Raw genomic sequence first — 26,755 nt, 5'->3', positions numbered from 1 at the left:
TGTGTACCTGGACCGATTATCAGCGAGTGTTCTGTACTCTCAGCCCTGTCTGAGCCAAGTTTTGTTAGCTGAGGCCTGCCCCTTGCTCACAGCTTAGCTTTGTATTGAGCCATGTATTGAGCCATTGTTGCTAGGCCTTGGACCTCAGACCAGGTCTGTGCTGTGAGACTTAGGCCTTACATCTTACTACATAGGTCATTAACTGTAAACTCAGTGGCATGTGGTAAAATGCACCAGGCTTGCATCTTGGACGCCTGTTAATAGTAAAGCACATACAGGTTAAACCCCCTCTAATCCGGAAGTCTCTCATTTGGCAAACTCTGTAGTCTGGCATGATTTTACTTAGCTGGATGACCACTTATCGTGGGTCTGGCCAAGTTTCCCACAGTCCCTCAAGTTTGTTTCCAGCCACCAGGCCTGGCTCTGAGTGTTCTGTGCTGTTATTTAGCTGTAATTTACCCCTAAATGCGTTCTCAAAGCTCAGTAAGCATGGGAAGTGTTAGTAATGTTGCTAGAAAATATGAACACCCGAGGTCCGACATAGTCTCGTCCGGCACTGGTCAGGCCCCAATGGTGACGGATTAGAGAGGTTCAACCTGTAGTATCGTGGGATCCAACACTAGCAGTGTGTGACTGTTTGAGCGTGACTTGGCTTGAAAAAGAAGTATGTTTTCAGAATAATGTGGCTGGTTAGTTCACTATAGCAGTAGCCACTATAGTATAATTGGAGATCACAGATGCACTATTCAGAGCTGCTTTGGTTTTGGTGCTGGTTGACTTCAAGGTAGGTCTGTTGCTTGGTTAAAGTACGTACTCGGTAAACAGAGGACTGTAATGGGTTCCCATTAGGCATCATCCATGGGAGGTGTTCATGATCTTAACTGAGGAATGCATGAGTTAAAGTACTCACTGAGGTGCTTTTTTGTAGTGCAAAACAGCTGAGCACAAAAGAGGAGGCTAACAAGCCCATGCAGCCAGCTGGGGGAGAATGGTGCTTACAGGGTTCCCTGTCTTCCAACCACAGGGGGCTAATGGCTGGAACAAGACTGCATTTTTAAATTTGCAAAGCCTTGTTTACCTTTCAGAGCTGAAAGGAAGTGTTTTGTGTGGACTGCTGGGGACAGCACATGCTCAGAATGGCTACTTTTTGGGCCAGGGCAGTATTTCCTAATCAAGGAGTCTGGCTAAAGGGAGTGGCCTTTTGCAGCATTCCTAAGGCTGCTAAAATCTATACCAGGGAAGTACCCTGAGTCTGTGTCACCCATTTCCTTTCCTACAGTCTAGGTACATCTACACTTACCAGGAGATAGAGCCCAGTCAGAATCGATCTTCTGGGATTCGATGTCACTCACCTAGTGGGAACTCACGAAATCGAACTACCAGAGCTTGGCAGTTGACCCCTGTACTCCTCATTATTTCAAGGAGTAAGGGAGGTCGATGAGAGTTTCTCCCATCGAACTCATTTAGTGAGAATGACCAGGTAAGTCTGTCCTAGATAAGTCGATTCCAGCTGTGCAGTTGTCATGTATCTAGGATCGACTTCCTGGTCTAGTGTAAACCTGTCCTCAGTTTGCGTGTTGTTTGACAAAGGGTCAACTTGAACCATAATCCTGTGGAGCAGTGAGAGGCATCTTAGGCTAGTGAGTGACCCCATGAACGAATGGCCCTCTTTCAGCTCAGTGGACCACAAGATTGTCATAACCAACATGGTCTCCTGGGATAGGGCAGTTTTGCTAAAAGTGCTTGTGTATCCAGTATGTGAGGGGTGTGCTGATTGGACCATAGCAGCACTTGGATTGGATGCAGAGGGAGCATATGGTTTCCACAAGGTTGCGTGCAATCAGCACGCACCTCATTTGGTTCTCACAAGGTTGTGTGCAATCAGCACGCACCTCCCTTCACGTTCCCTTGCTTTATTTGTTTGTGTCACATTTGTAATACCAATAGGATGAAAACCAGCAGAATATGGCAACCCTGTGTGTGGGCAACAGTAAACACAGTATCTCATGGGACACACATGAACCCTGATGGGCCACATGTGGCCCTTGGCCCGCAGGTTACCCACCACTGCTGTTGTCATAATCAACAACCACCACCATGTGCTCAGCACCCATTAGTGTCTTCTGCCTATCTCACTATTTTGAATACTAGAACTGCAAGAGATCTCAAGAGGTCATTAAGTCCAGTCCCTTGCTGAGGAGGATGTAAAATTTCCCCATGTTCAGTTTTCTCTGTCATTCTTTGCCTCTTTGTACCTCAGTCCCTTGTGATTAGTTTTGCAGCAGTTTGTTTCCTCTGGCTTCAAATAAGGAGTGTTTGGCTTCTCCTGGATCAGTTAACAAAGATGGCACTGCTCCATTGAGTCTCTCATGCATCATTCATGGTTCAGCCCTGTTTGAGAAGATGAACAGGAATTCTCTTTTTCTCCCACTGCCTGCAAAAAACCATACTCATAGAAGGAAGTGGACTTCAGGCTTCAGTGATGTGTTTGAATAGGTGCATTCTAAGGCTTGGTCTACACTAGAGAGTTAAATCAATTGCAGATATGCAGTTCTAGCTGTGGCAATTGGATAGCTAGAATTGACTTATCTGCAATTGACTTACCTGTCCATTTACACAGAGGGAGGTTGATGGGAGAGTTTCTCCCATCCACCCCCCACCTTACTCCTCGCGATATTGAGGAGTCCCCAGGGGTCAGCTGTCGACCCCAGATAGTTTGAGTTTGCATGTCTTCACTGGGTCTGCAAAATCTGGGTCGATCTTCCTGTTTGTGCGCACATACCCTAAGCTATTGAATGTAGGAGACGAACCCACCAAAATGTAATTTTAAAGGCATTGTTAAAGAAATAACCCTCTGAAACCTGTTTCGTTGTGGTTACCAAATGCATTCCTAACTTGTTCATCTTTGTCTCATAACTCTTCTTGTGGCAGTTACCCATAGCACAAATACATGTTGTTGTTTGTTTTTTTTTTTTTTTTTTTTTTTTTTTTTTTGAAGACCGTATGTCTGGGGGAGATGAAACCTCCATATGGTGCATACTCCTGGGAGGTGGGAAGTGGGGGTAAATTAGTTTACACTTCAGGGCAAGGAGCCTTGCGACAGATCCCTTTTTAACTTACTGTAATTGTTTAATTTATAATATAAAATGACAAAACTTCAACAAATAATTCAATTGCGCGTTATTAACACTCTCACTGCTTATATTTAGGGGCAACCTACAGCTAAATAACCACACAGAACACTGAGAGCTGGGGATGGTGGCTGGAAACAAACTTTATGGGACCATGGGAAGCTTGACCAGCCGAGAGTGCTTCTGATTAGGGAGGTACAACCTGTACTAGAAATAAGAAGAATATGTTGCCTCATTTTGAAGCACTGTATTTGCATTGGCTTTCATACTGTCTTTTAAGTCAGAAGCAAGCATATAGTAAAGCTGTTAGTGAAAATGCCCGTCTTTTATAGTGACAGAGAGAGAGCGCCTGCTTTTTTTGTTTTCATGTCTTTTATATAAGTGTTCTGAAAAATTTCACTCCATTTGAACTCCATCCGTTGCAGTATTGAGGTTGTGCCAATTTTAAAGTCACTTTTCCTTCTAATGCCAGAAGTGAAGTTTCTGAGAACTGTAACCAAATTGATTTCTCAGACAAATACTCCAGGGCTGCTGCAAATTGTAGTCTGTTCCTTAGCTTGCACGCACATCACTGTAGAGCTTTGACTTGTACAGCTTATGATTCAGGAAAGTATTAGCAGCTATACTGGTTTGACAGCTTTGGTGTTCTGTGCAGCTATCCTGCATTGTTTATATCAGATCTGACTGTAAGTAGCATCTGCTAACAAGTGATTGGTAAACTCGGCCCGATCTACCCTAGACCTTAAAGTCAATTGTAGATATGCAATTCCAGTTACTGCAGTTGCTGGAATGGACTTGACTTACATGGCTGTCCTCATGGTGGGAGGTCGATGGGAGAACTCTCCTGTCAGCCTCCCTTACTTCTCTCAATATTGAGGAGTGCAGGGGTCAGCTGTCGACACCTGATAGTTTGATTTTGCATGTCCCTGCCAGGTGCACAAAGTCAAACCCCAGAAGGTGGACTCTTACTGGATCAGTCTTCCAGGTAGTGAAGACATATTCTCAGTTGCCATTCTGAATCCAAGCTTGTTCTCTTACAGCAGGAAAAAGTGGCTAAAGTTTTGTTTTATGCCAGATAACTTCATTTTTTCCCCAAAGGAAAGAACTCGATTTAGCTTGCAGCATAAAACCTCTCACAGTTAATAGATATCATAGAACTAGCTGAGTAGATTCAAGTCATTAAACACCAAAGTAAAATACAATTACCCAATATGCTTTAATGTAACTTGCAATCAGCATACTCTTCCAGGGAGTATCATGTGTTCCCCACTCCGCTGCCTATAATTCAAAAGAATTAACATAGACCATCACCACTTTACACAAATGACAGTGATTGCAGATTAATGAATTCTGCAAATTAGCAAGCTAAGCAAACAAGATAAAAATCAAGGGTGTTGCATTTCAAAGTGTATTTTACTTTATGTGGCTAGTATAGTTTAATTTTATTTGATCCTTTATATTATCTATAGGGCTATATATTAAAGAGAGATTACAAATATCGGATAGCAGAGGATCTTGCTGCCATTCTTGGCTATCAAATCTGTTGAGAAATGGAGAGAGAATAGGGGTCTTGAGAGAATTATTGGGTTTATGAGCTAGAAAGCTTGTTTTAATGGTTTTCTGAAGCTACCAACTACCACAGACCAAAAATAAACTTACTTACACAGAAGCATTGCATGTGTAGGAGATATTTGTGTGTGTTTGGATTGGTCACTTTAATTCCTCTTTGTTTGTATTTGACAGTGTCTCTGTAGTTTAAAAAAAGTATGGTTTTTGTCTTTGTAATATCCCTTAAATTTAAGAGTTAAAATTTATTTTCTCATGTAGTAAACTATTTTTTCTTTCCTCTTTCTCCAGGCTAGGTTTAACTGTTGCAAAGTTTGCATAAGACACAGTTGCGTTCAGGTCTTGTTAAAGGTGACTATTGTGGGGTTTTGGTTTGTTTCCCCCCTCCTCCCCCAAGGTCAACAGTGAGGGATCTAAAAATATTCTGTCCAGAATCCAGCGGGCATTCCTCACCCAGTTTTAGAACATTTGGGGGGAAAAAATAATTCCAACGTACCCATTTTGCTCAGCCCGGTGGCTTGAAATACAAGAAACTACTTTGTCTGTAAGACCTTTTGCCAAGACACTTGGTTTCAGGTCTTTAGTTTTTAATGTCAGTGATACAGAATCAGCAGAGTGCTTACAGCATTTTGAATCTGACCCCATAGACAGCAGTAGTTGCCCTACCCATCTTCATGCACCCTTACCTACTGCTCCACTGTCCAGAGATATGCAGGGTTCTGCTTACGAGCGCTGCATTCATACCCTATATGCTACTTACAGTAAACTCTTTCATATGCAGCAGCCCCAGGACTGGGAAGCGGCCAGATATTCAAATACTTTGGATAATAGAGAGGTATATATATCTAGCCATACATAACACTAAAGGAAAACAAGATTCGATATTAAGAAACAAAAATGTGTGTAGAGTACTTTAGTTACCCACAACAGTAGCATTGGACACTGTAAGCTTATACTGTATTTGCTTTATTTATTTGTATTTACTGTCACTGTACTGTACTTACGGAAAACACAACTAAAATTTACTTATGCTTAAAAAGCCAGTTATTTGAGAGTTCTGTATGATAATTGCTGATATGAAAGAGTTTACTGTATATGGCCCTGAGAAAGTAAAATGGGCCACAGCTGTGTGCTGATTGTGCTGTGTGTTGAGAACCTCTGATCCATGTTCAAGGGTTCTGTAACCTTAACCTTCAGAGATCCGGATGGCAACCATGACAGCGTTGGGTGGAATGGTTTGACAAGTGATCTGTGTCAGTGGTTTCCAACCTCGGGTCTGTGAGCACCTGAGGTCAGGGGGAGATAAATATAAATGATCATAGAAAATAAGCTTTAAATAAATTGCAAGGTTACAATCCATTATTTTTAAATTAAATATCTTCCAGTAATGTTACTAATTGCTCTCTGAAAATGGATGTTGTGGTTTCCTTTTTCCATTTAATGAAGTAGCTACAGTTGGCTTTGATGGGGGTCTCTGAACAGTTTGACGGGAGGTGCTGGGGTGGGCGGGGGTCCCTACGATTAAAAAGATTAGGAACCACTGATCTTTGTTAAGGAAGATGATAAAAGTAAATTGTCAGGCTTTATTCACGCACCCGTCCGTCTCTGTGAAATACCACTGTATTCTGGTGGTGACTTCCAAACATTCTGATAAGTGGAGAATGAAAAATCCGTGTCTTTTTTTTTGCCCCCCACTCAGTGGTTTTTCTTCCCGGGCCCCTTGCAATAGTTGTTTGATATTGTGGGTAGAATCAAGTAACTATCTGCCAGAAGGAATCTATTTTTTTTTCTCTTTATGAAATGCCATCAAAAGATGGAGTATAATGTAGGGTTATTTTTCTTGTTTTTTGCATAGTTGAAAATTAGCATGAAACTAGGAGTCCAGTAAGAACAGACAGTTAGGGTTTGCAGCCCCATTACTAGGTTTGTACATATCTTCTCTGCACATTTTAATTCATGTTAACAGCAGTTCCTTAAAGATAGCATGTAAGTGTTAGTGTGTACACGCAGGGCCGTACAGGCTGTTGTCAATTTATGAAGTTAAAAAAAAATCCCAGTTTTACTCCTTTGTTTTCAGAGCGTAAACATCCAGCAAGAACTTGAGTAATGAAAATGTTCTGTCCTAAAATTGCTAAACTTTGTGGAGAACGTGGAATGCTGCTGCTAGCTAGATAGAGGAGCTGCAAGCCAAGACTTTCAGAAGGGACTGGAAAGCTTGTGTGGGATGGTTGATTTGGTGGGCTTTTTTAGGTGGATGGTGGTTAACTTGAGGCACCTTTAAAGGGGCTGATGTTATAGGTTATCAATGTGCAGTCTAGGCTGAGTAGGCCACATGCCTGGCCCTCCTTCATCTCAGTGGGTTGCAAGATTGTTCCTAACCAACCGGTCTCCCAGCAGAGGCAGTTATGCTAACTCCCCTTGTGTACCTAAAATTGGCGAGATGTGCTGGCTGGGGCAGAGCAGCCCTTTGAGTGCACACAGAAAGGACCACCCGGCTCTCTGTCAGTGCAGGGTGCAGTGAGCATGCACCTTATCTTACTTGCCTGCCACTTCAGTAATTCAGGTTGGGAAAAATTGATGCGGATGGAAACCAGTGGAATCTGGCAACACCGAACGTGGGCAACAGTAAACAAAATGACTCATGGGCCACATACAGAACCCTAATGGGACGCATGTTGCCCACCCCATAGAAACTACTGAGTTGCCTGTCGCTGCTCTCCTAGTGTAGGTGCGTTTGTTGATCATCCTATACCTGTTTCCCAAAGGGAACAAGCTGTATAGCAAGAGCACTTACATGGTGGTGGTATTGCATCTCTCTTAGGGATTTTGCTGGTATAGAAATATCATTAAAAACCAACATACTTAACTGCCATTCCTATACCAACAAAAGTGTCTGATGTAAACCTGTCCTGAGTCGCTAGCCACTTTTTAAAAAAAAAAAAAAAAAAAAAATCACCTCAGTTCATGGTGGTAGCGTCTTTAAATGATCTAACCAGTGTATTCTGGAGAAGGCGACTGCGTTCCTGTCTAAAAAAATATTACATTACGTTTACCACAGAAGCCCATGCCAGTACAGCCTGAAAACGATGGCCAAACTATCCTAAATGCTTAAATTGAATTATGGGAATGGGTTACTCACTTGGATTTTTAGTCACAGGTTATTTTCGGTTGGTTCTAACCTAGTCACTTAGCCTAGAGTGGTATTGGTAGTTTCCTTTCCGTCCCTTCGTTCTTCTGTAACATTCATATCGTGCTGTTCATTTTATATATGGTCATAGAAGGCCTAAAGCAGTACTGAAGAACTTGGAGTTGATTGTGCCGTGTTCAGGCTCTACCAAGTGACCAGATCAGCTATTGAATTGCACTGTGCTTCAGGAAGTGGTGTGCAATGCATGGTTTGCTTCTGAGAGATCCCTTGAGGGATGCTTGTTCTAGGGCTGATAGTTTGTTGGGTGAATTTGCTGCTACCTAATGTGACTGGCAATAGAGTGATAGGTGCTGCTTGAATGCAAGCAACTAGCTGGGGAAGGCAGAGGGTCTTGCATGGATTCCTGACTTGTGGACCATCTGGACCTCTTCTTGTAGCAGTGGGACGATAGAAAGATTGCTTACTTTCCCGACTTGCCAAAAAAAATGCACGTTTACTTTGACATAGCTGCATAAACTCGAACATTGCGCCCAGGTTTGGGCTGAAGTGTTTGTTTTTTCCTAGTGCACCAATGCTACACTTCCACCGGCTTACCTAACATTGGGTCTGATTCCAGCGGGTGGGAACTGAGGAAACTCCTCATCTCTCCTCTAATCTGTATTCTTCAAGTATTCACTGATATTACAGATTGTGGTGGCTTCATAGTTGTCCTCCAGGCCTCTAAAATTGACAGTCCTATCATGCATTTACTTTGTCTCCTGCTCTGCCCTGTATCTTACTCTGGATGTGTGTAAGTTCCCGCTTTTGAAGGATGTACTGATTTTATTTGCAAATTGTGACTGAGCTCCTTCCTTCCAGAAAAAAAAAAAAAAAGTTTCTCTCCTTCCCTGCAAGGCCAAACAAGCCATCAGGTAAGTGAATCTGTTTTCCCCACCCGCCTTTGCTTTAACGGCTGCTCGTGGCCATTGCACTGGTTCTCACAGCCTAAGGTCCCATGTAGACTCAAGGGTTTACTGTGATTACAACAGTAAGTGGCACACTTAGTGCAGGCAGGTGAAACCACTGATTACGCTATTGGCACTTTCCCTACTTTCAAACAGTGGTCAGCTCCCTTGGTGCAGATACCGGCTTTGCCTGTAGGCAGTAGAGGTGGTATTGCTGCTTCTGTGCAGGCAGCTAGAAGCAGGACAAGCCCCTTGCTTACTTTGGAGGTGAGGAAGAGAAAACTCGGTGGCGGGGGGGGGACGACACTGACAGTCACAGCAGTGCTGGTCAGTTTCCCCTCTCCAGTGCGCAGCAGGTGGCCCAGAGCCAGTCTCTTGGCTGCTCCTTCCCACAGGACCCCAGAAGATAGGAAACTGACCGGCACATCACTAGTCAGTTTCCCAGTTCCCATCAGGGAAGAGGAGCCAGGAGGCAGGCTGCCGCCTGGTTCCCAGTTCCTCCGGACTTGTGCAAAATTTGAGTTATGTGAGGTTGCCCAGGAACAACCTTCGCGTAACTCAGGGGTCTACTGCATCTGAAATTAGCCATTTATTCATCTATTATATAGTTCTTAGTTTGACCCTTGGGTCTTCTGAAATATCCTTATTCTGACAGATTCAGGACTGTAGTGACACCTGCTGGTAAAAAAAGACTTATTAATCAAGTGAGAATGGTCTGGTGAAAGGGTCACAAAAGTTGTGTAATTAGTATTGCTGAAAATGTGAAGCTGTTTTTCAGCTGCAGGAATAGATTACAGTTAATTATATATTGACTAGATAGTTTTAATGTTTAAACTTTGACTGTAACATCTTGTATCTCAATTAAAATGTTTTTACGTTTGAAGTATCTTAAAGTGAAGATTTTAGATGCCTGAGTTTAAACCTTGATTTTTTTTTTCTCCCTGTTTTGCAAAGAGAGGTGATCTTTTCACTTCACACCCAGTCCCTCTACTGGTCTTTTTCTTTCTTTAAAGGCTTTGCCCTATGTCTGTCTGTATGGTGTTAGTGAAAAAAAATACATTCCAACTATGACGAGTGAAGCTTTAAGGTAGTTTAACATATCCTTTAAGGTAGTTAAGGGAAATCACAGCTGGGTTGAGTTGCAGAGCTGCTTCTACAAAGAGTGTGCGTGGGTGCTGCATTTACAGCCTCTGAACACTTGTAATCTGTAGCTTTGCTTCTCTTAATGGTCGCCTTGGAATCCCAGAATAAGAATTGGATTTTCAAAGGGGCTCAACCTAGTCTAAATTACACACATGAGAGTATGAGGCAGCTGTTGAAAACAGATCAGTAATTCCAGGCTAGCCGGGCTTTTGTCTCTTCCAGGCAAGTTTCTCCCAACACTTATCTTCAAAACAATATCCCTCTTTTCTATGATTTTGTTGTCCCCCCCCACCCCCGGCTTCTGCATATTACATTGGCACTTTCATACTCTAAGATGGCACAGTACTTAGGACAAGGGAGATGCAAATATATAGTGAGATCCCTGCCCAGCAAGCTTTCAATCTAAGCAGAGGAATCCAGCAAAGGATGGCAGGGGACACAAAGATCTCAAGGGGTGGAATGGCTGTGTAACAATGAGCAAATGTGTACTAGAGCTGGGAAGAAAATTCTCTCGTCTTCCAAGACCTGAACTAGTATGTTATCCACTGAACCATGCTGCACCTCTACTCCTCAGTGCTCTCTGTCTTGAGGGAGACTTTACATCAGGAATTTTAAATGGTCCCATGTACTCTAATGGGTTTAAATTAGTCCTTGATAGAAGGGTTTTGTGAGTCCTGTACGGATCTGTTGTGTGTGTACTTGAATTGCTTTTACTAACCTTAGAAGCTCAGCTTGGGATCTGCTGAAATTTATCTAGACTGCTATGTCGTGTGCAGATCTCATTCATGCGAATTGTCTGTGTCTGCCTATGAGTTCTTCTTTAGCTCAGTTCCTTAACCTTGTGGTGGTGTTTATTGATTTACATGGCCATAGATAATGTCTTAAACGGGACTCTAATAAAGACAAATTTCTCATCCCACTTGATTGTAATCTGTATTAATCGGTGTGCTTAGTTGCAGTATCCCGAGTTCTTCTCTTCGTAATCCTTCTTTTTGTCACTAAAGTAATTCCATACTCTATCAGCAGCCTGAGTAGTAGCTTAAATGACTGTTAAGGAGAGGGCTGGCCTCTCCTTTTGAGAATGAGCACTGCTCAGCAAAGGCTTGATTCTCTTTTGTTTATGTGTGGACACTGGCAGCCATTTAGACTGGAATCAGTGCAGACTGCAGCAACATCACTGAATTCCCACTGTCCTGCAGCATTTGCATTGTTCAGATGCGCCTTAGTGGGGCTCATTTCCACACGATGTTGTTTTCGATTAACTGCCTGTGGGCACTTGCTCTAGATAGAGGCCACATATGGAATCTTACAGCCGAATAAGTGTCCACACATGGAGTTACTTGGGGACAGCTGTTGCACCTGAAATTCACACCCATACCTTAATCAGAAACCACTTTCAAGTGTAGCCAGGTCTTTGTGAAATTGACACTTGAATTCCAGCTTTAGGGCCCCTTCTTGTGGTGCTGAATCATCTCTGTGGTCTGTTAAAGGGGAATGGAAGATCATAGGTGGAACTGTGGGCTGCTGATGTGGTACTTTGTATCTGGGACAACTTTGTTTTAAATTAGAATTTCATGAGCAACTACTTTCCTTAAAGGGGATTAAAGCTGGAAAAGTCTTCTGCTATAAGAGAGTGATCTACTGTAAGGTTAGACATTGAGACATGTTTGCTAAATAAATGCCTTCCAAAGAGTAGTGCATTGATTAGAAAGACTTAATACCAACTTATAAGCAGTCATGTAGCACCTTAGAGGCTAACATATTTATTAGGTTAAGAGCTTTCATGGGTAAAACCCACAAAAGCTTCTGATCCTAATAAATGTGTTAGTCTCTAAGGTTCTGCAGGACTGCTTGTTAGTTGTGAGGCTACAGACTAACGTGGCTACACCTCTGAGACTATTAATCACCAGCTGTGAGGGTTGAGATATCACCACTCGGCAGCTTGTTTTCACCAGGGTCATAAGGAGGCGCTGGCTGTGTTTGAGGCAGGGATCTCTGGGTGCCAGTACCTGGACTCTGGCATGAAGTTGATAGATGCCAGCCAGATGCTGTGAAGGTGCCCAAGAGAAACCCTAGGAAGAACTCTTACTAGGGAGAGTAGAAGAGTCAACTTCAATGCCACAGAGCAAATAGCAGAAAGAAATGGATGAGAGAGGTTTCTGTCCTGTGCCACCAGCGTTGGAGTGAGGAGCATGTGGGGTTTTTTTTTTCATCTTTTTTTTAAGTAATATGTTTTCCTCCCCCTCCTCCTGCCACCATGCAAACTCTAAGAGGAAAGGGAATGCCAAGTTTGGAGACCTCTCCTAACCGTACCCTAGTGCTCAACATGAGATTCCTCCTGCCCCAACAGATAAGGAAGCTCACAGCATATTAATTGTCTTCAGTCTTGCCTGCAGAAAAACTGTAATGGAGTGGTACCAATTGCAAGCTGACTGGAGCCATACTGTCTTCATTTATTTGCTCTGATTCAAGCCATCTGTGATGGCTGTTGGTGTAGTGCATGTGTGTAAACCCCAAGCTGCTATAAAATGGTTTGCACGGACTCCGCCTATTCCCGTTTCCTGCAGGGTAAGCTGCACCTGTGCGGACAGCACTGATGATGGTTGTCTTTAAAATCCAGTCCCTGTTTCATGGGAGGATCTATGTCTATCAATCAAACGACCCCAGATTTGCACCTCAAACAATACCCAAGAACCTGAAGCGATATTTCAGATTTGAAGCTGTTCCCAGTATGGATTTTAATGAAAGAATAAAAAATTTGGCATTAAAGAGCAACTGTAGTGCAACCATAGCTATGCTACAGCTATTACAAGGCCCTAATCACTTCATGCATCAGTCCTATGAAAACACAGGAGTTTGAATCTGTTGTTGGACCTAGTGGCATATGTTAATTGCAGCTGAGAACAGACTACGCAGCCTGCTGTTTTTGCGCCGCTTACTGTTTTTTTCAGCATTAAAATAATCATGCAGTGGAGCTTGAAGGGAAATAAAACACTTGAGAAGTGTAGCTGGGGTTATTGAAGAAGCAATTAGATGACAGCATAAGCGTGGAGCAATAAAATGGAAATGAAAATTGATAGGCTTAAAAGCCTGCCATCCCTTCCCACCTCCTTCAAATGTTTCATATGTTCGCCTGTATTGGGAAGCTCATTGGTGACACGCTTTAGTTCCTATGGTTTTTGTAATTAGGTTTCGCTCCTTGAGTTAGAGAATGCCTCACATGAACCACGCCAGACAATATTTCAACTTTATATATCTTTCTGTGCTCGCGGTAATTAGCCAACTAGCAAGCTCCAGCAATATCTTCACTGATAGATGCTACTAAAACTACAGCCTCTCCCGGGCTGCTTTATTTATTGCTGTTTCTCATTTTACTGTGGGGAGGGTTTGCATCTGTTTTGTGGATTAGCTCCTGGATTGTTGCTTTAATCATTTAAAACTAAACAGATATTAAAGGAAAACTGCTTTCATTCAAGGAGTCTAAAAGTACCAACAAGGGAAACTTTTTTTGCCTCGAAAAAATTGTGAAATACTATTAAAACCTCTAAAAGTTGTGCACATCTGGGCCTTGTGTTGCAAGTGAAAACTGACAATATTTTCTTCCATTACTGCTTGTTGCCAGTGTCTGAAATAATGCCCTTTTTGGTGTGTGACTAGGGGTGGACTCAGAAATCACAGCTTTGCAGTGGAAAGATTACTTATTCCATACCCTTCATGCTCCTTCGTCTTCACCTGTAAGTTCATCAAACACACAATCTTCAGCTGCTGCCTTGAGTTGAGGTTAATGTTAGCTATTGAGTATGAGCCACCTTGACAAAAAATGCGGGCTGTGCTGTGTCCTAACTGTCTCCCCTGCCCACAACACACAAGTAACAAGCTTGTTATGTGTTTGCTGTAATACTATTCTCTGTTATACCCTGTGTAATACTCAAGAATCTGCCCATTTCAGAGCTGTGCTAAAGGAACCTCGTATTAAAGGAACACGTATTTAACACAGCTTGAACTTTTTACACAGGCAAACATACTTTAAGTGCTTCAAGAACTTTTCAGAACTCTCCAAACCCAGTTTTCCGTTAATCCTGAGTCTGGTTTTGATGCCTTTAAATCTGAATAGCAGGAGATTTGTGTAGTTTGTCCCTGGGCTTGCCAGTATGTTTAGAATCTAAGACTGAAGTTCTGAGTGGATTTTATGCTTGCATTTACTACCAACAGAGGTTTGCCTAGGGAAATACTATGTAATATAACTTTGGCTGTAGATTTTTATGTGTAGCTTTAAATTGGTAAAGACTTTCTGGGAGTATGGAACGAGAGAAAAGTCAAGTTGCACTCAGTAATCCAGAGTATATTTTATGTATTTTCAAAGCCTTGGTTATGCAGCCTAGTTAATAAAGTCTCAAATTTACAATCACGTAAGAGGGGAAGAGACATTTTAACTCTTTTGGCAATCGAAACATCTGGGCTGAAACCTGGCCGCCTTGGAGTCAATGGAGTTTTGCTACTGACCTTGGGGGGAGTTTCACATGCTTGTTTTGTCTGTTTTCCTTCAAGGGGGAGAGCGTGAGTGCATGCGTGCATTACCAAAATGGTTTTAAGCAGTTGGCAGATAACAATATTGATTTACTTAATTTTATCTTCCTGAGAAAGACACATGCTCAGTAACTGCCTTAAGCCTCAATAACTCAGCCAGATCTGTGATGTAATGAAAATTTGTTTTGAGCCCCACTCCTGGGGCCGGTTTTGGTACAGATGCCAGTGGCTCACTAAGGGGCGTGGCGGGGCAGGAAGGAGGCCTGGGTTTGTTCTTTTTGTCCCTTACAATGGTTTGTGCAAGGTAACTGGGTGGGGGACACATGGTGGGAGCAAAATAATTTCCCAAATCTGAGTTGAGACACCAAAAGGGTCTGTAGAAGGGTAGCTGACTCCTGAGCTGTGGCTGCCTTAGAAAAATACAGGGGAAGAATTCGCCAAGATGAATCCATAATAGAGTCCAGCTGACCCCCACCAAGTACCTCCTCTGGTGGTAATGTTAGACCATTTGGTCAGGATTTGTTATGTCTACACTGAGCAGAAACCTTGTGCTCTTAGCTCCAGCCACTTGTATTTAAAGCGCCTTGGGGCGGGCAGAGCTGCTGTGTAGATATCATTGTGGACTTCCATTTATGAGCTGTAATACAGTAAACTCTCATCTCCAACAGCCCCAGGACCTGGAGGTTGCCAGATACTCAAATATTCTGGATAATAGAGAGGTATACCTGGCAAGGTTTAACACTAAAGGAAAACAAGATATTAAGAAACAAACAAAAACGCATGCAAAATACTTCATTTACCAACAGTAGTACTGTACACTGTAAACTTTCACTGTATTTGCTGCATTTATTTGTATTTACTTTCACTATACTGTACTTACGGAGAACAAAACTAAAATGTACTTAGGGTTAAAATGCCGGTTATTTGAGAGTTCCAGATGATAGAATGCCAGATATGAAAGAGCTGACTGTCGTCATAATCCTTCAGAGGTGGAGCATGAAGCTCCGTCACGTGTCTAAAATGCCAGCTAGTTATTTGTAGGTTTTTTCCTTTCTTTTTAACTTCCTCGGTGCTTAGGCTTTGCTGGTTAAGATGCCAGTCCGGAAGTAACGCAGCTCTTCCCCTCCAGGTGATCATGGTGCTCAGCTGGGCATTCATGGCACAGGAGGCGATGGAATGGCAGATGAAAACGCTGCTGTGGAAGAAGGGGAGACCAGTCCAGACCCACAGCCCCAAGGCCGCAGGATGCGGAGGGAAGCCTGCACTTGCCCATACTGCAAGGACAGTGAAGGAAGGTAGGATTTACTAACTGGATACCTCACTCTGTAATTGGGATCATGATGATGATGATGATGATGATGTCAAGGAATTTCAGAAACCTAGAGCTATGGAGGCTGTAGATCACTTGACAGCCTCGGCCTTTGAGAACTAGGGCTATGTCTACACTAGTCCAGAAGATCAACCTCCTTAGGGTTGATCTTTAGGGGTTCAATTTCACATCTGGTAGGAACATGCGAAATTGACCTTTCGAGTCGCAGCCAACCCCAGTATGCCTCACCAGGAGTAAGGGAGGACAACCAGCTCTCCAGTTGACCTTCAGTAACGACAGCCAAGTAAGCCAAGCCCAGATATATTGATTCTAGCTACGCAATTGCTGCAGCTACCATTGCGTATCTGCAGTCGACTTACTTTGCCTTGTGTAGACATAGCCTAAAGTAAATCCAGGCTGTAAAATGGGTTGGCTGGTCACATGGTGGCAGTAATGATCTCTCAGGAAGCCTAGGCCAGGTCTGGTGAAGGGTGGGAAGCAGCTTTGGGGCACAGGATGGGTAGTGCGAATGGGTTGGTAATATAACCTTTCATCCCCGACCACCTCATTTTAAGCTGGCGTGGACTCTCCAGTCAGAGCTCTGACCAGTGCAACCTGAAGTGTCCTTTGCACCAGCTCAGCAGTTTTGCCGCTTTGGAAGCTGTTGTTTTCCCCTCCTGTTAGCAAGGGCAGAGGGGCTCCATAAACTAATGCTTTGTTTCCTCTGTGTCCTCCTAGGGGCTCTGGGGACCCAGGTAAAAAGAAGCAGCACATCTGCCACATCCTGGGCTGTGGGAAAGTATATGGCAAGACGTCCCACCTGCGGGCTCACCTCCGGTGGCACACTGGGGAGAGGCCTTTCGTCTGCAGCTGGATGTTCTGTGGCAAGCGTTTTACACGCAGCGATGAGCTGCAGCGGCACAAGCGCACGCATACAGGTAAGCCTGGGAGCCTGCCCTGGCTCTGGAAAAGGAGTAACCGCCAGGCGCACACAGTGCTAGCAGGTGGGGCCACCTGAGCGCGTTCTCTGGCCTTGTTTTGAGGTTGCAAGGGTTTCCGAGATCATTGTGGTGCCCCAGCTCGCCACTACGTACCTGGGGTTCACCCCGTGTGCATCATTAATTGCTTTGAATTTCTGCAGTGCAAGAATATGTGCAGGTTGTCTCACCAGCTGTAGAGACTGAGACTTATATTTGTTGGCAGCTGCAGCAAATGAGTCCCGGTCAGTATTTTCAGCTGAGCAAAGCAAGGAACAGGCAGAAGTATTCAGAAGGGGTAGTAGTATTCAGAGTATGGGGAGATAAATGCGAGAGGGTCTGAGAGCCCACCATGGAGCCAGAGCCAGAGAAGTAACACATCAGAGCTTGATCGCCCTTGTGTGTCCACGCTGAGTAAAGCCCTGTTGAAGACCATGACTTTAATGGGGCTCAAAAAAGAACTAGCTAAATTCATGGAGGTTAGGCCCATCAGTGGCTGTTGGCCAGCACGGGTAGGGATCATGTCCCCCAGCTCTGTTCAGGAGACGCCGGAAATAGATGAAATAGGCTGTTCTGTTCGCTCCCTCTGGGGCCTCTGGCATTGGCCAGTGTCAGAAGATGGGTTACTGGGCTAGATGGACCTTTTGGTCTGACCTAGTATGGCCGTTCTTATGTTAGGAAGTCAGTGGGAGTCTGAGTGCTTGATTCCCGGTTCAGGCCCACAATATTTTCAGGGAGAAGGGGCGTCTTAGACCACATAATATATTCAGTGTGGCGAGTGAGTAAATGAATGAATTCTTCCTCGCTGCATCCCATGTGGTTCTGAGACTTTGGTTGTAGTGCATTAAATCAGTGTGGCTTCTGGTCCCCTGTACTCTTTAACCACCAGTTACCTTAAATCTGCTTTGTTCAGAAGTTGTATAAAGCAAATGAGGGAGGCCGCAAGCCAAGGGCTGTGTCTAGATTACCGAGAACTGTGGGCAAAAGGTACTCAAATTGTACAATGTGTTTGCGTAACTTTTGCTGATGGTTCTGTCAGGAGAGGCTTTTCCGATATTTGGCCCATCCACATGGGACCAAATATTGAAAAAACCCTCTCTACTGACACATCCCTTCTCTCTCATGGAACGGGGTGAACAGGGATGTGGACAGAATGCTCCCAACCTGGCAGATCTCTTCTGAGAGCGCTGTGGTCTGAACGCGCACTCTGTTGATACAACTTCTGTTGATGGAAGCCTGCAGTCCAGCCAGTCAAGGGTATGAAAATTCTTGGATGTTAGCTGCTTGCAAAAGGCACTGACTGTAGGTCTTGTGAAAGCAGAGCTCTGCACCTCAGAAATAATCTATCTTTAAGAGCTTGGCTTCACTACCCAGATGATCGACATTGTCAGAGGTTCAGTTCCCCACGCCTAGTGGGGATGCGTGAGCTCTAACTATCAGGTGTAGACTCCTGTACTCCTCAGTCTTCCGAGGAGTAAGGGGAGATCAGTGAGAGCATTTCCCCTGTTGACCTCCCTCAGTGAGAATGCCCAGGTAAATCGATTGTCCGTAGTCAATTCCAGCTATGCCATTTCTGTAGCTGGAATTCCCCATGTACAGTCGACGCTAAAGTCTAGTGTGGTGCTGGCCTAACTGAAGGGCAATTGAAAAGTGCGACATCCTTCTGTCCCTTAATACCTTCCGAGGTTGCTCTGTGAGTTTTATCCAGACCAAATTGCTGCCTCTGCAGGGTTGGGTTTGTCCATTTCACCCTTGCTTGTATGTTACAATGTGGCTCTTTCTGGCGGAAAGGTTTGGCTTCCCATAAGGCCGTTAAGCAAGTGTGTTATGGAGATGGCTGAGCAGTTCCACTCTCCTGTTGCTGTTTGCAGGTGAGAAGAAATTTGCCTGCCCGGAATGCCCAAAACGCTTCATGAGGAGCGACCACCTGTCCAAGCACATCAAGACCCACCAAAATAAGAAGGGAGGCGCCGCCGGCAACGTGGCCATGAACGTCTCTGCGGTCTCCATGGACTCAGGGACTTCAGAAGGGAACAGCGGGCCGACGCCCTCTGCCCTCATCGCAACCAACATGGTGGCCATGGAAGCTATTTGCCCCGAAGGCATCGCCCGTCTTGCCAGCAGTGGCATCAACGTCATGCAAGTGGCAGATCTTCAGTCCATCAACATCAGTGGCAATGGGTTTTGAGACGGCGTGAACCACAAGATACAGACTGTGGAAATCTAGGGTTCAAGGTAGCATGGGTCCAGGAGCCGACTAGAGAGGGAGCAGCTAAAAATGTCATTGCTAGTGAGCAGAGAGGGTGGGGTCAGTTACACCTTCTAGCACTAGCCCCCAGTTCCTCTTCGCCAGGAACGCTACCTGGAAACAAGCCCCAGTGCTTGGGGCAGACCTCTGAGGCCCAGTGAATACAGAGGATGCCAGAGCTTTTAATGACTCAATTCTTCCTCCCCCTGTCCCATAATGTCTTCCCTGCCTTTCCCTCAGTAGGTATCCCGATGCCATCATGCCTTGGTAAATGTATATGATCATCATTGAAATACTTTTTAGCGCAGAAGAAAAGATTCTATATTATTATTATATATAAAAAATATAAAATGTGTTCATTTGAGCAAGGAAAAAAAGTTGCTGCGACCAAAGTGTTTGGTCTATTTTGGATGCCTTATCTTTGAACAGATGACCCCATGGATGGTTCATAAGACAATACCCAAGCTGTTGTTCAGATGCTATATTACATTTTACATTGTAACCTTATAAAAATAGCCTTTTGTATGCTCTGCTTTTAGGTTTTTTTGTTCTCCTTAATTTTTTTAAATTGTTTGGGTGAGGTTTTCTTCATATAAAACAGTCACCCTCCTTCTTCCCCGACCCTAGCCCCCTCCGTTGCTTTATTTTAAATTGTATTTGCCACCGAGATTCTCCTACCCGAGTTATTTTAACCCTTGCTCTTTTGTTCTGAGCATAATGTACATGGAAAATTGATTCTAAAGGTTTTTGTGCAGGTTCACTTGATCTATTTACCAGAAAAGGGTCCGGGACCCATAATGCATTTGTGGGGGATGGGTCGGGGAGGGAAAAATTATTATTAGGGAGTCTTGAGCAAATTATTTTTCTGCAGTCCATCTTAAAAACAAAATACCATTGTCTGCATGGCCAGGGCTGGTGAGGTGAAGATCTGTCGAGTGACAGAAGCAATGACCTAGCTGAGAATACAGTAGAGGAGACCACTGGTAACACTGTGTCCATCCAGAGTAATGTACCTCATGCAGTTAACGCATAGCATGGTGGGAGGCTTGTTTGCATCCCTGATCTGAGGGTTACTGCAGAGGAGCTGTTGCTGCTGGTTGTGTAGAGGATGAGTAGAGATTGACTGTTGGTCAGGTTTGTAAAGGGAAGGGAATTTGTCTGCCAAGTGGGCTTCAGGCACAGGGTGCTTAGTGGACATGTTACACAGTCCTGCATTGGAACTGTTTCTCAATGGGAGGCATGTCTCTTACCCAGATTAAATCATCACGTCATCTTGCAGCGTTTTTGATTCCAACACTACGGTGCTTTTCTGGCTCCAGGGCTTCCCCGGCTACAGGGCTTCTCCATTCTTTCAGTGATTCCCAAACCTGTCACTGGAAACAGAGGAATTTCCCCACCATCTTTTTCTCTTACTTGGTCTCTCCTTGGGAGGTTTTTTTTCAAGCCCATGGTGGGGTCTGGAGGCTGTTAGTCCTGAACCATACTAGACTCCTTTGTCCAACTCACTCTTCCTCTCCTTTCACTTCTTGCTGTAGCCACAGCAAAATGGGGTCCCCTCTGGCTCCCCTGGGCCCTCTGTGAAGCCCAGTCTGAAAGGAGCGAGCTACCAGACAACAGTATAAAAGAGCAGTTAGGGGACAGCATGTGCTGTAGGTGGGGGAGGGCTTCAGGTTCTAGAATCCCTCCAGCAGAGAATTCGGTCGCTTTCAATGGAGCCATGTGTCATTTGCGCTTGTGTATTTCAGCACTTCAAGGGCTTGGGTTTTTTTAGCAAATTTTTGGTTCAGCGACACCTGATGGAAAGACAAGGCCGTGAAGACTCCTCTCTGAATAGGTTGAATTATATTTAATTATAGCACTGAGCCATGTGCTGGTGGGTTTTCATATAAAAACAAATGCAGGGGACTTCCGTATAGTCCAGCCCCCTGGTGCTCAATAGCTTATTAGTGCAGGCAGGTGGCAGTGGTTTTAAGTTGTAAGCTGGATCGTCTGGCGAATCCCTTTGCCGGGGAAGATAGAAACACGGGGGTTTGCATTAATGAGAATCGAGGCTAAGCTGCAATAGAAGCCAAGACCCCAGTTTGGAAGAGTGGGACAGAAGAGCCAGTGTCTGATGTGTAGGAAGGTGTTTATGGTTGAAACTCTGCTGGAAAGTGCAGCAGCTTTGGAAGTGAAAAACTAAAATCCTTTCGTGTGGGTTGCTGTTGATTGTAGAACTATATAATACAGATCAAAGTGTTTAAAATGCAAATCTGGTACTGGGTGTGGAGGGGAGCATGAGGACCGAGTTAATTGTTCCTCTTGAAAAGAGGAAGCGGTACGTAGTGGGTGGGAGGGCAACAGCTAGTGCTATTATAATGGAATCAGCGTCTCCCTTCACATTTTGGTCCCCAGGTTCTTGCTCAATTTCAGGGCATGTGTAGGTGTCACTCTCTTCCATTTCCATTTCATGCTTTTTGCTGGGCGGCTTCTAATTTGACCTCTATGCGTGTGTGTGGAATAGCAGGACAAAAACCTGTTTGGTAGGGAGAAACCCCAAACAACACTGGGGTGAGAGAAAACTTTATATGAACCCGAATCTCATCTGCATCTGATGCTTACTTTTGCTCGAAAAAGTGAGGATGATTCTGGTGTATATTTTATATAGACCTTGCATATAAACACTTTTAACCTGTTCTGTCAAAGGATAACCAACTTGAAATGAGGCAAATGGTATGTACTTAGGGATTTTATAAGAAAGTTCAGGAATAATGAATGTTCCTAATTATTTCATTAGCGCTCCAGAGCCACTTTTCTTGAGAGCCATTCCTTGGCACAGTGGGAGGTGCTTTTTGCTCAGCTGAACAGCCGGTTTCTTCCTTGCTCTAGTGTTGCTTGGAAGGTGAGGCAAATGATGCAGGTTAGTAACAGCAAGTTAGCCACAGCGTTCCAATCCAACAGAAGTTAACCGTGTGGTGCTCAGAAAATTATATATAGCTGCTTGGACATCATGCCGCTCTGGGATCTAAGCGTCCCTCTGCCTCAGACCAGCTGAGTTCTAGAGAACTGACTTTTCCCTTTGATGGTGGCTAGGCTGGGGAAACAGATGTTAGACTAGTATTGTGGGGAGAGCAGTTAATAAATCATTCTAAACCAACCAGGGCTTTGTTTCCATTTGCCTCGAGCAGCTTATAGTACTGCAGACGGGCAACTTCTCTGTGAATTCCCTTCTCTTCCCAGAGGGCCAGATTCTGGCCCCTCTCCATGGGATGCGCTGCAACCCAGAGCACCAGGAGCGGGTATTTATCATCAAGCTGCCATTAAAACACACGAGCTGAAGTCCTGGTTGCCAAGACAAAAGCAGGGCTCTGAAGAGCCAATCACTCAGAAGTAATTTTTGTGTGTGTGGGTTGGGGGGGGCAAACCTCAGCTCTACTCCCCAACTGTCTAGAATCCTGTTGTTGTTTGTTTTTTTTTTTTAATGCCATATGCAAATTCCCTGCAGCTGGGGGGTGTTACAGGTTCCTTTTCAGCGCATAATTAAATTTTTGGCAAGGCTCGTTTGTCTGCCAGCTCCCTTGTCTTAGTGCTGGGTGTGGCTTCCTCACTGGGGTTTGGAGAGAGATTTCTTCCACAGCCAATTCAGGGCTGCTTGGTGGCCTTCCTTCACCAGACTCCGTGAGGTCAGCACCTCAGGATGCCTTGTCAGTTTCAGACACCAGTACCTTCTCTTTGTGCCTGGTCTTCAAAGCAGAAGTCGGTGCAGGCAGCAGAGTCCTGCCAAACTGTGAAGTGTGAACACATTTTTTTTTTTTACCCCCCCCCCCCCTTTTTTTTTTTTTTTAAATCTAAGTCCAGGGAGGGAGGAAGCTTAGCGATCGCTAAGTTCCTCTGGCCTATTTCATTTGTCTCTCTCTGTTGGGATTTGTATATTTTTATATAGGAAACTTTAAACATTTGTATATTTTTAACAACCTGTGAAGCACTATGAATTCCCCTTGTCAGATGTCAATATCTTCCGCATGTTGTAAATACTGGAAGCTACCGGTGGTTGGTAGAAAGCAGTATTTAAAAAAAAAAAAAAAAAAAGAAACCAAACAAAACACCACACTGTGAGAACAGCTATCGGAGAGCATTGCCAATTCCTTCTTATCACGTACGTTCTTCAATGTATTGAGATCCAAGGTACATTTAGTGACATAGTGGAAACAACATAGGTTACATCACTCGGTGGCAATGTTAGTTATCCAGTATGTCAAATGCAGCTGAGCCCTGGCGGGGAGCCCTGGTCTCGACTGCGAACATGATCTGCTTTCATTTTCTGTCCACGTAGCTGTCAGCTAATCCGGGACTCTCACTTAAAAGCCTGGTATAATGTGGGAAGTGTCCAAAAGGATCCCAGGTTGTAATCCTCTTGTCTTCATGTGGCTGTGTAACCTAAATAGACGGGCGAGTGATGGTCAGCCTGGGCAGTGTCTGTCTGTTCCAAACCCACCATCTTTGAGGAATATATTCTTGGGTCAGAAGTTTCTACAGGATTCATCATTGCAGCGTCATTGTGCAATGAAACTTCACTGTAGAGGAATGGTGATGGGTTTTTTCCCCATTAGGGAACCGGAATGAATCTAGTTTCCTGTGGAAACAAATCGCCCTGCATGTCTCCTGCTCCTCCTGGTCTGCGCTGAAAACTCAGACAGCCTTCTGGGCTGTGAAAAATTGCAGGGCCCTGGGTGCTGTAGTTAGGTCACCCTAACTCCTGGGACTGATGGGCCAGTCTGTTGGCCTAGCTCCTGCCTCTGCGAGGTGAATGAGCTCCATTGACAGAAGCAGTTTTTCTGTCTGCATAGGAAACAGACGCTTTGGCACTGCTGCCATGTTGCTGCTGGAGTGGCTGTAGGGTAGTCACAGCTCTTCCGTGTGTCAAATGGTTGATCCAAATCAGCCGGCCTTTGGATTATTTTGTAGAGTAGAACTAGAGATGCAGCACCATCGGGAGGCTTCGGGGAAGTTTTTAAAAGGCGTTCTGCAGCTTGGCGATGGAAAGCAGGTTTAGACTGTGCCTTGAATCTGTGGGAAGTGGCTGGTTCTACCTGCAAGAGCAATACAGTTCTTAACCTAATCCAGGCAAACTGGAGGAGAAATCTTTGCAAAAGGCAAATTACCGTCAGGCCCTGTTTGCTGACTCAATGCACCAGCTAATATAAAGAACATGAAGTGTCGGAGAACCTCCTGGTCCAGATCCCTCAAAGGCATTTCCAGCTCCTAACTTTCATTGATTTCAGTGGAGGTAGGAGCTTGAATATCTGTGGATCTGGGCCTTTTGGGTCTTAGATCAGACTCTCTTTCTGAGAGCTGTAGGCAGAAGAAAGGCAGAGGCATCTCCTGGGAACCTGAAGATAACTTTGAAAAAACGGGATTTCGCAAATCACAGCTGACCGATCACAGTGTGTGCCGACGGCATCGGGAGCCTCGCTGCCATTGCTCAGCTTACCTGGCCTCTCCGTTTCCATTGGACAGTTGCTCATTAATACCAGTTCCCCTCTTCTGTTAATTCGGCCCGCCCAATTGGTGCCGAGGGGGCAGGAGCTGGCTCCTAGCAAGCTGAGTTCTAGGTGTCGTACAGGGCTCAGTGTCCTATGGTGATAAGTCTTGGGTCGTTGCGAGGATGTTTAAGCAGCAATGCTGATGGCCTATCCCAAACTCGGTATGGGGGTGGGAATCTTGGCCCCATTTACAACCAAGGCAGAGCTCCCTTTGATGTCAGTGGGGCTAGGTTTGAAACCCCCCTCCGCCCCCCGGTGTGTGTTGCTTCCATTCAATGAATTGCACTGTTCATCCAAGCACACGACTGCTTGTGTGCCTGAGGCTCTCAGGTGGGATGGGGAAAGGCCTGTCTAACTTCTAGATCCGCAGTTGCCTGTGGAATTCAATGTGCCTTTTTATACAGGGTTTTCCCAGTGGCCAAACCATTTGCAGGCAGGATTGTACTGGGCTGTTTTTACCAATTTTTTTTTTTTTTTTTTAACATCGCGATGGTTCAAAATGGTCTTTTCCAGCTTTAATCTCCCCTTGGTCCCATATTTCCTTCAATTTGACAAGCAATTCACTTCCTCTCCTCTCTTGCCCTATCTTCCTCACCCCTGCCTGCTAGGAAATAACGTGTCCATTATTCTATGCATTTCAACGGGTTGCATGCATGGGGCGTGGCTCATTTAGGCCAATGCCTGTTGCTTTTGGGAGCTAACAGGGTTACCCATGCACAATCCCTGTCTTCCTCCCCATGTTTCACCAGTACTACTTTTCCCTGCTCCAGCCTCCCTCCCCACCCGCCCCACCGGGGCATCCAGTCGCATTTTGGGTGCCGACAGCCCACACTTTGCTCAACCTGTAACACTGGCAATAATTCTCTATCCGTGTAAAGACTGTTTTATCCTGTAATAATGTCTCTGCTTTTTTTTAATCCAATTGCCGATATAATGATGTCTGAAACACATTTTAAAAGTGCTATTTTTTTTTTTTTGTACAAAGATTAGATTAAAATGTAGTTCGGCTCATTTGTAAACAGATTACAACTTTTGGGAGTTTTTTTTTTTAATGGTAAATAAACAAGTGTCTACAGATGGCAAGGTGCAGTTTGTGCTTGAGATTCGTCTCGGGTTCACGCGCTGATATCCAATTCCTGAGGCCTTGCCTTGGCGGGACTACAGTTGAATCCGTCTGGCTGTGGCTTGGGCCCTGTTGGAATCTGGAGGAGAGAATCTTCATCACAGGTGAGACAAACCCACTTTGCGTGTCATGCTGGGTCAGACCCGTTGGTCGTCTCACCCAGTGTTGGGTTTTCTAACAGTGGTCTGGACCACGGCTTCACAGGGAGAGTACAGAACAGGGCAGTGTTAGGGCGATCCATCCATCTTCCGTGCCTGTTTTCTGGCAGTCAGGAGGTTTAGGATCATGCTGAGCATGGAGTTCCATCCCTCGCCATCTTGGTCAACAGCTGTTGATGATCCTTTTCTCCTTAGAATCATAGAACAGCAGAACTGGAAGGGACCTGGAGAGGTCAAATCCAGTTCTCTGCCTTCTCGGCAGGACCAAGCACCTCGATCTTACCTAGTTCTCGTCTGATGCTGGTTATCATTTTGGCTGTCCTAGCATCCCGTAGCAATGAGTGCCACGGGTTGTGTGCAGTATGGAAAAGCACGTCCTTTTGTTTTGTAGAAAAGCCACCTGTTGCACTGGCTGAGCTCTGATTTTTGTATTTGGGAGGAAAGGATAAAATAATTCTCCAGTCAGGATTTTATAGACCTCCGTCACATTCCCCCTTGTCGTCATCTCTTGTCTCAGCTGAACAGCCCTGATCTTTGCTCTCCTTTCCTAGAGAGGCCATTCTGTACCCAAAGTTGCCCTACTCTGAACCTTTTCCAGTTCCCCTGCACCCTGGGGTGAGATGGGCAACCCAAACTGGAACTGTATTCCTGGTGTGTTTGTAGTGCTCACACCCTCTACTGGAGATTTCCTCGGGGCCTGTCTCCCCAAGCCTGCTTTCCTCCCCATCGTCATAAGATCCAGCTCTTAGCAGCGAACAGCAAAGCACTTAAACAGGCAGCTATAAGGATGGTCTGGTGTCCGTCAGGCTAGTGGCAAACCTCAGAACCAGGGTACCCTGTAAGCTGAGTGCTCGGGTGGCTGATCAGGAGAGATTCAGGGGCCGCCCAGCTAATTGGCAGAGCACTCACAGTCAGCAGTGTGGTGGTGGTGGTGGTGGTGGTGGTGCGCATCTGCAAGT

The 26,755-nt window shown here is 44.9% G+C and overlaps 1 protein-coding gene across 1 annotated transcript in view; it reads left to right on the top strand.

Moving 5' to 3' along the window:
* Positions 1-25,573, top strand: part of SP1 (Sp1 transcription factor) — a 38,851-nt gene extending 13,278 nt beyond the window's left edge. Inside the window, exons 4-6 of the mRNA XM_074979755.1 lie at positions 15,589-15,754; positions 16,507-16,706; positions 18,617-25,573. Coding sequence (XP_074835856.1) covers positions 15,589-15,754; positions 16,507-16,706; positions 18,617-18,933 — 683 coding nt within the window. The 3' untranslated portion in view covers positions 18,934-25,573. The remainder of the gene's footprint in view (positions 1-15,588; positions 15,755-16,506; positions 16,707-18,616) is intronic.
* The last annotated feature ends 1,182 nt before the right edge of the window (positions 25,574-26,755 follow it).

The sequence above is a fragment of the Carettochelys insculpta genome, chromosome 29, assembly GCF_033958435.1.
Source record: "Carettochelys insculpta isolate YL-2023 chromosome 29, ASM3395843v1, whole genome shotgun sequence".
Lineage (NCBI taxonomy): Eukaryota > Metazoa > Chordata > Testudines > Carettochelyidae > Carettochelys > Carettochelys insculpta.
This window is presented reverse-complemented; position numbering and strand designations above follow the sequence as displayed.